The following is a 13,080-nucleotide window of genomic DNA, read 5'->3' on the forward strand; positions in this document are numbered from 1 at the left end:
TTTGCCTTCAACAAACAATTTTCAAGCAAATACATGGATTCCTTCACACGTGTTCTCCCTGAAATCAAAAATGTGCGCTCGTACTTGAATTCAAGAGTTAGTGTGTGTCTAAGGTCGCAGTGCCGAAATAAGCATCAACAAAACGAATGAAGGGTATGCACACTAACTCTTTCTCTGCCCCTCTTAAACCCACACACACACACACAACTTCTTTGACGCCGGGTAAATGGTCACAGGGACACAGTATTCCCAGCAGGACTTTGTAGAGGAGGGTTGTCAGCACTTTTCTCACCAGAGGCTTTAGGCCTTTCGTTCTGCTCTAGGATGGCTGAGTTTAATTGGAGAACGCTAATGCGCAGCTGGATAGCAGAGCTGCTCATGCCATGACTGGCTCTGAAAATGGGAGGGCGTGAAAGCAGGGCTGGAGTGTGTGTGTGTGTGTGTGTGTGTGTGTGTGTGTGTGTGTGTGTGTGTGTGTGTGTCTACAACAGCTACTGCGGGCATCCCTCAAGATGCCAACAAATTTATTCATGGGATCGGAGCAGTTTGTTTATGAGCCGTCTCATTTACAAAATAATAGGCATTAATAATCTCAGCAGATTGATCCTGAGTTAATCCAAATAATTGCCCATTCCTATTATACCCACATTTTCTGTATATAGAATTGAATTGTTGTATCATTGGGGTGTGCCAATGGACTGCATGGCCAATCGATCAAGTTATATGCGGAACATCAACCAAAGGCAAAACTGAGCAATGACAATGAAAATATTCTGCACAATGGAAAACAAATGGGAGAATGTATAACTGCGTGAATGAGTCACATTTAAATGCTCAGAAGAATTAAAACGGTCTACTTATTGGTGTGTCAGGATGAGTCGATATGCAACATAAAAGCTTTACCTGGGAACAAATCATTTGTGGCTTGTTTCCATAAACAACCGTCTTTCTGTTTGCAGATGATCAATGGAGTCGAGTGAGTTTGAGATTCAGGCTTTATGAGTGTTTTCACTATTTTATGGAGAATCAAAGACATGAATAGGATGTGCTCATTTCAGATTCACAGAAGAGAAAAGCATCTCATTTATCCATGTTTATGTTTACACATTGCGTTTATTCTATAAATGCAAAAGAAATACAAAGTCACATTTTCTATTTTATGTGTGTATGTTCTAAATCAGGTGTTGCTACATTAACCAATGGCACAGTAGCAATTAGTGTGAAAGAGACTTTTTTGGAAGTGATGAGTCACTCTCATCCACAATGGCAAGTTACCTCTTTCTCAGACATTGACAGTTGAGTGACCTGAAGCTTGCTTGATTTGTTTTCCCCACTCCTGTGATTGGCTGGTAATCGTTGGCTTACTAAGAAGATTTGCTAAGTTTATTGTTGATGAAGAAGATTGGTGGATCATCATTTCAGACGTGTATGTTTTCATAAGGGTGGCAGCCTTCTTGTGTATTGCAGTGCATATCAAATTACACTCCTAATTATGAGAGAAAATTGTTTATATGGATGGAATAAAATTACAGATCTGTTGGGGATTGAAATGTTGATGTGTAGTCATAATTAAAGTTTCTGTACTTTGAATATTTCAGAGTGAAATCCAAAGTGATCCAAAAGGGTTTAAAAGGCATTTTTCATTTCATCTCGACTTTAATGTTGATATAGCACACTGATTAACGAGGAGATCTAAATCTAAAAGGGCACCGCACCCTGTTCTAAATGATTTGTGATCAGTCATAAATACACTAAATACAGTAATAAACATGGTGGTTTGGTTGATGTATGGAGCTGTCTTTGGTTTTGAAGTTAAAGCAATTTGTTTCAGGTTTGTACCAGATTGGTCATTATGATAATGGCGTTACTGGCAGGCGGCAACCTCCAGGTCTAAAGGGTGAAGCCAATGTGGCTGAACCTTAAACCTATTATTTCTAATGGCCTAACTCAGCCCAAAAGGTAGAGTAATGTATGGATTTTCATCTAAAAGCTGACTATCTTTTTTCTTCACAATATTTGTTTCAAGTCTGGCTCATTCTATCAGTTGCAGCTCTATGGTTTCTCCCATACATTCAGCGATACAGCACCGCTGCTATATACACATATACCAAAACGCAAATAACTCAATCCCGTTAGTAGTCGTGAAGGAGGCGCTACCATGCTGACAGTTTCAGTGTTCTGGTGTAGCCCTGTTGTGTTTTATGTGGAGTGAGCACTTTTGGCATAAGTGCGATGCAGCAGTTCTGATTCATGCCGACGTCAAGAGTGGTTCATGTGGCTTTTGAAAAGTCACTGATGAATAGTTTTAGAAACTTTAAAGAAAATGTTAAGTGAGAAGGTAAATTGGCGTGGCATTGTGTTACCTTGCAGGGAGATATATATATATATATATATATATATATATATATATATATATCAATAGTGAAATCTGTTTGGTTGTACTATCCATAGTCTTAAAAACCAAATTTAATTTAATTGTGTTAAGATCGTGGAAAGTTTTACTCCATGAAAAAAACAAAAACAGGATATATTTTTGCCTAATCAGCGACTCCTCCAGCCGAGATATCTTAGGTCAGTTCAGATCGTTCTGGGAAAAGGCTTCGTAAGCAGCTATAAAGACTTCATGAGCATCAGAGCACACAATTATATCATCCATAAGGCCAACAGGGTCAGCAGAGACACGAAGAAAGAGAAACAAATGGAAAAATACCAAAAGTAAAGTGTATTATGAATGCTTCATGTCTAATGTGTATCATTTAATCTGAGCAGTCTATAAGCTGAGGTGTCTGGTGTACACAGCTGCACACACAAAGGCATTGAAAAAAGGCCTAGGGGGAAGGAAAATCAGCTCTGAGCATGGCCACCGGCCAAGTGTCACTGTTTCACGAACACTTGTGTGATCTCTTCATTTATGATGGTTTTAGTTTCATTGTGAACATTTCATCAGCTGCAGCAATACGCCGCAAAAACAGCTCATTGTTTAGAGCAGTTTAGGGGAAGTGAAAAGAACAGATCTCGAGTTGTGAATGTGCCTTTTCTTTTTTTAGTTCATCTCACCCGTTTGGTCATGGCAGGAATATTTCTCCAAATGATGTGCCTTTCATTTCGGATGGCGCTCCAAGTGAAACCGTAGTCATGCCACTCGTTGCCTCAGAGATAAAATCTGACTTTAAGAAACAGACTGAGAGTCAAAATGCAGAGAATGGAGTTTCAGGACATCTTTGATCAGACAGCCAATAGAAATACCACAAGTGAAGGGGAAAATATCTGCAGCTTAGGAAAGCAGCCTCCTTCCTGATCATTATCATGGAGCTACTATTGTATGTGGAGGACCATCAAGACTGCGCATTGCAGTTTGTAACAGCATTCTGAGTGAAAGGATAATAATGCGTTTTGCATAATCAATTAAATGGTGACATCCTTTATGTTACTGGCAATTGAGATAAAGTGTCATGTGACCGAGGCCACAAACACATGATGTTCTAAAAACAATAAAAAATAAAAATACTTACAAGCTAAGTTTAACTAGACTAGCACATTTGTGTTCAATCCATCAAAATGATAAACTCACATTAGAGAGAAACTTAAGATGCTTACAGATAAATACAGAGCCACTACCAGGCTGTAGATGCTTAATCTTGTTATACAATGAGACACCTTGGGGCACATTAACTTTTATCTTATTCCTAAAAAAACCCAAAACATTTTATCGTTTAACGTATCTACAGTACATTAACTTTTGAGGCCACTTGTAAAAAACAAAGCTCGGCTTAAGGACGACCTTTCGAAAGGAAGACTTTCTTTATGCTTCATTCATTCACAATTCTCTCTCTCTTCTTCTTCTAACCAGCTGATTGTGTGTTTCTTTTAGTGAACTAAACAGATTAGCCAATCATGTTGTTGCTGTCAAACTTCTGTTCTCCTTTCTGTGGCTGTCAGAAAGGAGAACAGTCTTTACTAAGTTAACCAACTTTCGTTGCATACAGTGTCACAGCTCTTTGTCAATCTGTTTTATTTGTCTTTGTAATATCTCACTCTCACTCTCAGATCCTCAAATTCGGTTGCTCGGTCACCTGAAGCTTCAAACTACCACTCTGTAGCTTCCCAGTTTTGGACGTGGCAGGACAAACGTGTCAGCTTTCACTCGTTGCCTGCACAGATGCAAAAATAAACTTCAGTCTTCGTAGGAAGTTAGGTTTGGCCTAACGAACCGTTGTTATTTGACAAGTTTCCTATTCTATTTACCGCTTCACCGGCCACTAAAAGTCAAGATGGGGTCTCGTCACGAAAGACTATTCACATTTCTTCTTTTGTGCACGTCAATTAAAGTCTCTCCTGACTGAAATTTAATTAAAAACCTTGAAAGCATTTTCCTGATGGTTGATGAACCTGAGCTGATAAGATGCATCTTTCACACTTTGTGAGGCTGACAGCAGTGGGAGTGACTGTCATCACCTCGGTGGACTGGAGGCCAACAACATAAATACTTGCCATTAAACCGTTGACAAATGCTTAACATAGAACAGAAAAGCATGATTTACGGTAACACACTTTTATTATGGACAACCTCATGTGACCGCAGTACACATAAAAAACAAGAGCAAATAAACAAAGAAAAATATTTAGAGAAGCCATGAACAATCTGATTATCCAAAAAGGTTATTAGAGAGAAACATACCACGCTGATGACAACATAGTTTTCTGCAGGTTATGACACAGCTTCTGTTTGCTATTTTTGATAACAATAATATTTACATTTCATAACTTAGCCAGGAGAGTCCACTGGATATAGATCTTATAATTAAACATATGAAGAAATCAAATGTTTTCCCCTTTTATATCAGTATGTGGATGAACTCTCCTCCTGTAACCAGCCCAATTAATTGCTCATGCATATACAATGTTCATTAACCATGTAATCGCTGTTTAATGACTCGTGTTATTGACTATGCTTTCCTGAAGCCATTCGGATTGATACATTTTTTTTTCCAATCCTTAGCTTATCGACATCGCCAAAATAAAACAGTTAAAATAAATACCAGAGAAATGTGTTGAGACACTCATGGGGATGCATTGCAATTATTGGTGTCTTCTTCAGCTTCAAATATGTTTGACTGAACTTATTAGCAGGAAAATAAATTCTCAGAAAATAAGAGAATTCTAAGCCCAAAAACCTAAAAATCTACACAAAACAATTTGCAGGCACAGTCAGATCACTTTTCCTCCACAGTGATTGTATAGGCTTTAATACTGCAAAGCTGCAATTTGTATTCTCTGATTTTACCCCATGTTGAATATGCGCCGCTGTGACAACCTTGCTTTGGAATTTACGGCCAATGAGGAGCATAATTTAAAACTAAACAAAAAAAGAATGCAGCCATATTTCATCTTAAGAGGACTTTGATAGAGGAAATGTAGAAATCCACTCATGGCTGTTAAGATGGGGGGGGGGGGGGGTACTGATGGCCATGCATGTTAAAAGCCTATGTGCCATCAAAGACCCATGGGTTATAAAGGGCTCTTTTAGCAAATGGATGGCAACAGCTGCAAACTCTGGGCTGCTCTTAATGTGCATGGTGCAGATGTCTGCACTTGAGTCCCACAGTCTGAGACAGAGCTGTCTGGCTCCACAGTGCCTCTCTCATCATATCAGTGTAGCTTCATGAAGCCCTGAACGCAATATCGACATCTGTCTGACACTTTTTGCCCTCTAATTAAAGAGAAAAAGCACTAAAAAAGGTCAAGTAATAACCACTCTTGTTGTATACAAACATCAGCATACGACGCCATGACCTTTTTCTGACTGATGGAAACTGTTTCGGCAACAAAAAATGTACAACACCTTTCCTGCACTCTGTGTTGCCTTCACTTTTATCATCAGACATTGACGGGACGTGGAAGATATATTCATACTGCTTAAAGCAACACTAAAGAGTATTTAGTGCCTTAAAATAATGTTTCCAAAATAGTTTCAGTGGTTCATCACCTCAAAACCGGGTGAACGGCACTTCAGCATTCGCTCTGCGGCCCTCTATTGGCTGTAACCGCACTATGTAACTTTGCCTCTTCGGGTAGTGGTTTTGTAGTTCTAACGAGACTACAAATTTGACCTGCTTTACGGCAAGCGTTACAAAAGCTGGTAGGTGGAGGCTCTGCGTAGAGATCAGTGGGAGAACACCCGGCAGGTGCGTGGAAGATAGCTTGCAGCTAGGTAGTTTTTAAATTGGAGTCATGGCAGAGCCTGCAAAGTAAAGGAGGAGTATAATGTCCGATGAGGCGAAGAAAAGAAAACGGGAGCATGACAAAGAAAGAGCTTGCACGAGAGTGAATATCGGACCGGCTCACACTCGTTGGCGAGAGCTGAAGGAGGCTACAAAATGCAAGACGGATGGTGACTTGGCTTTGTTGATGCTGGACTTGTAAATAATACCGGTAATCTTTTTTTTTAACAACAGTGTGCTTCTGTGTACAATACATTGTCGATTATTTTGTTGGCTTATGTTAGCTAAGGCGTTAGCTATTGTGCTAATATATATGTAACTATCGCTATGGCTCATGTTGGCTAATCTTAGCTAAGGCGTTAGCTACTCTACCTCGTCACTGGACATCGTTCAAATCGTTCATCGTTTCCAGAGCCGGTTCTGCATACAAACAAATAACGTGCGTGTGACGGTAGGCTGCGGTAGGCTAAATTATTTATGACGGCAGTAATGGACAATTCCGCTTCCAACCTGTAGGGGGACCGAAGAGGAAAACTTCTTAAGTGTTGCTTTAAGCAGCACATGCAGCCTTGTAATTCTGAAAACTGCAACGTGGCGCTGTCTAAAACTGTGGCTCTGTCTAATGGCTGGGCGGGAGGAAAAACAACATTTCACTCCCAACTCCTAACAATGTAAACCCATCCGTGTCAGTATTAGACGCTAAGAAGTGGGATCGATGGGTCAAACAAACACAGGACTTTCATCCAGGAGGGCTCTGTTCGCGTCCTGTATTACCGTAAATCCTCCAATACTGGCCTGTATTCTATTACCGGCCGGTTGAAATCCGGGAGCAGACAGGACAGTTGTTGAAGCAATTGTCCAATCAGGTGCAGCCATGAAGTGTGGGCGTGATTGTATGAAGGAGAGCACCTGTCAATCATCCTCCTAGTGGCAGCCCACCAAGCGTGCAATACTGGCAAGCGGTAAACCTAGTATTTTATAGGTTCAAATAGACACAAAATCTTGTTTTTATTCATTTTACTGGTAGTCTGTTTTGCTCAAATAAAAATAGGGGCCTGTCTCTAATTCTGGCCTCCTTCCAATAAAGGCCAAGGCCGCAATGCGCTTGAGTAAATAAAGGCATGGGCCTATATTAGAGGATTTACGGTAAGCGGTTTTGTTGTCTAAACCTTACTTCCTGTGGAGACGTAAGTTTCAATATTCAATCAGATTACAGCCATATGTCTAATCAGTGAACTGGGACAGAACGTCGTTGAATATTGAACTCATTTAATGCTTAAAACAAATACAAGTTACTTCACTGGGTCATCACAATTGAACAAGAGATTTTTTTTTTCATATTTGTAACACCCTCAGAAATATACATTCACATGGCTGCATACAGACAATTTCTCTCTTTTGATTTTCTTTCAATAACATTAAATCGACAAACTGTATGCGTCACCCTTTTGTATGACAGTGAAGCCGCTAGTGGCATATCAAAAACGTACCAGAGGAGCATTTCTAGATGGAACTTTGGAAATAAGCTATGCATCAACTTCATCTATCCATCATCCAGTCTCTAAGTTTGCAGTCAAAATAGGTATATTTTACACGAACAGGGTCCCTACGCAGTTGTCCCTAAATAAATCCCAACTATAATCTCAACGGTATGTACAATATTTACAGTGGAATGTTGAACATACTGAATACAAAAGCATATTAGGATGGAATGAAATTACAGTCAGTATTACAAAATAGTAACTCATAACACTCCGACAACATGAAGACAATGCTTACATCTACCAGTATACAGAATGTTCACTCCAATCTGAAAGGTTTCTCTTCCTCTAATATGTCTGAGAAGCAAGTGTGGCAGTGGTTTCATAATGGATGGAGAAAAAAAAAATCATGAAATGAAACTTGTGCTTTTAAAAAGGGGGTCCAGCTGATCGTTGCTTTGGGCCAAAATTGCTTTTTTCTTTCCTTTAAATCTTTTGGCTCTACATTAGTGTCTCAATTTTTGTGCTTAGAAAAGTCAGCGATGTGCGACTAAGTTGCAAGAGGTCGATCTCTTTCGAACTACCTAGTAATGACTGTGGAGCAAAGTGCTGTGTCACCATTAAGCCATCATTAAATGTTAAAATGGTAATGAATGCAGCCTTTAAGAGATTAATTGATTTAAAACGTCAAACACAGACACATTGGTAGGATTGTGCTGGAGCTGTGATGGAATAACTTTCCCACTAAACTAACTACGATTCACTGCAAGTAAAGAACCATCATTTGTCTGGTCTGAAGTCTGATTTGTCTTAATAGAAAAATCGTAGAGTTCATTTCTTTGTCTGATTTAGCAGCCCATGTCATATTTCAACATTTCTCATTATGTTATTCCACGGCATGAATCACTTAAAAGAGCGGAGCAGCAACTGTTCAGAACACCTCACGTCTCCTGACTTTGATAGGCACTGATTGCAAGAAGAAAAGATAAAAAACATTTGTCTCTATTATGCTGTGATAGGCAAACTATGTGGTGTTGACAAGATACAGCAGATCAGTTCACCCGCAGGTGAACAATAAACTAAAAAGGCAATATAATTGTGATTTTTCTTTCGCATTTTGAAAGGAGCAATCCCACGGATGTCATTGAGTTCCTGCTCTGAAGCTGCTGCAAACCTTGTGTATGTTGTCAAACTGTTGTGGATACACTGAACCAAAACCAGAAATTTATCTGAACCGAAATCAACAGAATTTACTTAACTGAAAGTTTTCATAAGAACATGATATTTCCCACTTTGTAATGTAAATTTTTGTTGAAAATACAACATAAATTGAGGCTCATGATTAACATGCTTATCTAAAAACATACAGTAGACAAGCATGGACTGTAAAACATCCACATCTCCAGCCGACAGAGAGATGTTATTTTTTCATCTTTATTTATATATATATATTTATATACTTTTTTGTGTGTTAACTGCAATGTTGTTCCTGGGTACTACGTGTCCATAAACCCATACCTCTGTCAATACTGACAACACCGACAAAGTGTCGTCTTTTGAGCTGCAAATGAGAACAAACGCACTGGAATTTATACAGAAAAAATAGCAACGTACGCACATCCACTCCAACACAAAAAAAAAAACATGCATAAAATAAGGCTTAATAGAATATTTATATTGTTAAGATCCAGAACGACGTGTCGTTTATAACCACAGATTTACTCCTTTGCTTCCGTTTTACCCAATGTTTCACATTGACTTTTTTTTTTGTTTGAAGCAAAAGCTTTTTCTGATTGTGTAATGGACCTCAATGCTAAGGAGAGAATCAAGTCATTTGCTATGTATAGCATCCACTGGCACTTATTAACAGTAATTTTAAAAGCCATATATATGGCAGATTCAGATGCCAACATTAATAGGACAACCATTCATTCTTTTAAAATCCCCCAAACAGCTACTGAAATTCATTTTAGAAAGAATAAAAAAAAAACAGATGGAAAAACAATAATGAAAGCAGCAGGTGACTTATTATACTCCAGCATAGCCACCATCATATTTCTAATTCCCTTTACATCATATATGTTCTCTCTGGAGATGCAAATAAAAGCATCTGTTGACATTTCCCTCGTATTGTTGTCCTTTGTGTGTCCATGGACGACTCCTCGTAGAAATGCTTTTGAAGGGGGCGGGGCTTAAGTCAATTTTTAAGTACACAGTCACACAATTATAAGAAGAAACAGAGTCATTATTGGGACCGGGACTCTGAAGACACTTTTCTCTGACATCCATTTGATAAAAGAAGAGTTAGAACAAAAGTGAATAATGACAACTCAACAAACACACAAGTAAAAAGAAAAGAAAAAAACCCCCGACATTTCATTTCAGTGGTAAGATTGAGAGCTTGTGTCCAAAGGTCAACCTGTTCAAGTCAAGTGACAATCCTGACATTTCAGAGCATTATTATATATAAGGTTTGGACTCACCAAACATCTTTTTGATGTGATTGTGACACACCAATGAAAAAGGAGGAATTGTTGCAGCCCTTCTCTCCCCTGTTATTCTGACTCAGTGATGTGTAAAGTAATTTAACGTGATTGAAATTTCGGGAAAACAATTGTAGACGCTCACTAGTTATCTGCCGCATGGCTCAGTAGACCGACTCCCTCTCAGTAAACAAACAAACCAGGCCTATGAACTGGGGGGGTTGTCAAGAAATGCTAAGCGTGTCTTTGGAAAACAGCAATAACACATCTGCTTTTAATGCGGTGAATATACAAACATGGGTAATTTCATGGACGCTAACCCCAGTGAGAGCTGGAGAAGTGATACAGGTGTTTTATGGCGTTTTTTTAGATTTTTTTAGATTTTTTTTTCTTTCTCTGAAACATTTGACCACAAAATTACAAACACATAGAACTCCACCTGTAATCATGTCAAACATTTAACTCAATTCTCTGGTCACTTAAAAAAAATCATACAAAAAGACATTATAAAAACAACAAAACGGCAATGGTAATAAAAAAAACAATGAAACCGCACATCCAGTGTAGGACTTTCACAAATGTGCTCAGCAAAACCTCAACCTGCAGTCTCTTTTTATACATTTAATACATTTATAACATGAGAAAATACACAAAAAATAATATTACACCAGTATTATCACCCAATCAGCTCCCTGGACTCGTATGCCAGTGACAACGAGTCCATTTACATACCTTAGTTTGTAATCTTTGCCTGTTCACCTGATGAACTGATATCAGTGCTCATGGTGAGAAGTTGGATGTTGATAACACTTTAAACAGACGCTTGATTTTCTAATTGAGATTAGTTGGATGGGGTCTGATGTGGGAGGGGGGGGGGGGGGGGGGGGGGTCAGGGGGAAGGGGGTACTAGGTAGACCAAAAGAGGAACGGGACTGTGAAGGGTGCAGTGTGACGAATGGGAGGGTGGGGTTGTGATGGAGGTGAAGGGTGCAGTGAAATGCAGGTGGGGGACAACGGGTTTGGTTTGGTTGCCACATGCCACTACACATACCACTCTTTCTTGGAAATGACAGAGCCGTCGGTTTGAGAGATCATATCATCGGCTATCTCAGGTTCAGGGTCATATTGGAAAGCCAGAGTCCGCTCATCATAATCTCGGCTCTCTCCCTCGTCCACCGTGAAATAGGGCCTCTTCAGGTCCTCTTGCTCTCCGTCAAAATCACGCTCGCTTGCCTCGAACCCCCCGGTGCCGCCGATCTGGGTGGGTTTCTTCTCGTCGTCCGAGTCGTCTGGGTACTGGAGGTTCTTGGCGATGGGAGGGTGAGCGGGCAGGCCGCCGGCCTTGCTGTACCCGTTACCGAACACGTGTTTCTTGGTGCTGTAGTCTCCTTTGAAGGTGCGCTGGCGGCGGCGCAGGAATACGAAGAGCAGTATGGCCGCCACACCCAAGAGGGCGACTCCCCCTACTGCGCCCCCGATGGCAGCACCTGCATTGTGCTGCTCCTGTGGGATCTCATGGCCCGTAGGTGTCGGGTTGTTAGGGAATTCTGGGTAGGAAAAGACAGATGGAAGGGAGTGTGTCAGTGCTCTGGTGGGAGGAGGTGCATTTGTGCAGGTGCAGATTTTTTTTTTTTTAGGAAAGATGACAAAAGGGAGACAAGGACGGAAAAGCAAAGGGAAAAGGAAGGACCCCCGGCCCCACGACAACCCCCCAACCCTGAAGGAGCCCTTTCTGAGTGCAGCAAGGCTCCATCATTAACATGCACGTTCAGACATGGAAAGAAATAAACAGCCAGCGCACACAATAGAGCCATCGGAGAGCAAAACGACTGACGAGATTAAAGCGAATGATGTTTGTCAGCATGCGTTAACCATCATTTCTTCTTTATTTGAAAGGTGGAAAAAAAATATATGAAAGAATTCAATAAACAAACAGTGATTGCGGCCTTTCATTTAATACATCCTGTATGATTAACACAAGTCAACGTAAGCATGATTCACTCTGGCAGAGTCCAGCAGTAGATATTACAACAGGACATGTAAACATCTTCATCATCAGCGCTAATGAAATGAAAGAGCATTGCCAGAGATGATCACCAGAAGCCAAGCATACACAGCCAAGATGCATCAAGAGAGCTGATACACATGAAGCTCTTCCATTCAGACAGCAACACTAAATATGCCTCCAGAGAGAAAAGCATATACCGTTGAGGACAGAGAAGAGAGAGCAGAGTGACCACGACTAATGGTCTGCTAGAGACAAAAATAACTCAGATTTTCCCCTTGCAAACACAAGCAAATGATATGTATTTATATTTGAATTGAAAATGAAAAGCTAAACTGAAACATCACTTTCATTCCACCATTCTGGTACACTCGCAGCCTCCACACGGGAAGGTAACAATGCTCATGACAAAGTACAGTTGTTGTTTATAGTACATTTCTAAGCCTCTCTTACATACACGTCTCTTTAAACCCCCCCACAAAAAAAAAAAACACATGCAAAGCTCCTGAAGCGCAGGGACAGAAGAGACGTCTATTATGAAACCTGATCAAAGCTTCAAGGCATGCAGGTAGCGCTTGTCTAAACCTGCAGAGACGCGTTAACTTCAATGGGAAAGGCTGAATCCTCAACAGCGAGGCGGGGGATGGGGGGTGGGCTTTAAAACAAAGAGTTAAAAACATCCACCAAACAAGTGGTGTGGGAGAGAGCAAAACAGGAAGGAAGAAGGGGGGAAGCATCCCGTTCACGCAGGGCAAAGACTCGGTATGCAACAAGGCACGGCAAGTCAGACGAGATACAGAAAAGATTTATTGCTTCAGATGCTATTTATGCCCACCGTTGTATTGATTTATTATCACCAGATTATGACACATAATCTAGTAAACATAGAT

General features: G+C 40.3%; 1 protein-coding gene across 5 annotated transcripts in view; it reads right to left on the reverse strand.

The window, feature by feature from the left end:
• The window catches only part of nectin1b (nectin cell adhesion molecule 1b), a 138,202-nt gene that overhangs the window by 58,034 nt on the left and 67,088 nt on the right, over window positions 1–13,080 (reverse strand). Inside the window, exon 6 of one of the 5 annotated variants that reach the window (XM_084019502.1) lies at window positions 7,474–11,732. The exons of the other annotated variants lie outside the window; for them this stretch is intronic. Within the exon in view, the coding sequence (XP_083875628.1) occupies window positions 11,227–11,732 (506 nt within the window). The 3' untranslated portion in view covers window positions 7,474–11,226. Of the gene's footprint in view, window positions 1–7,473; window positions 11,733–13,080 lie in introns of those variants that run through there. 5 annotated transcript variants of the gene reach the window in all.

The sequence above is a fragment of the Eutrigla gurnardus genome (genome assembly GCF_963514095.1).
Source record: "Eutrigla gurnardus genome assembly, chromosome: 10".
Classification (NCBI taxonomy): Eukaryota; Metazoa; Chordata; class Actinopteri; order Perciformes; family Triglidae; genus Eutrigla; species Eutrigla gurnardus.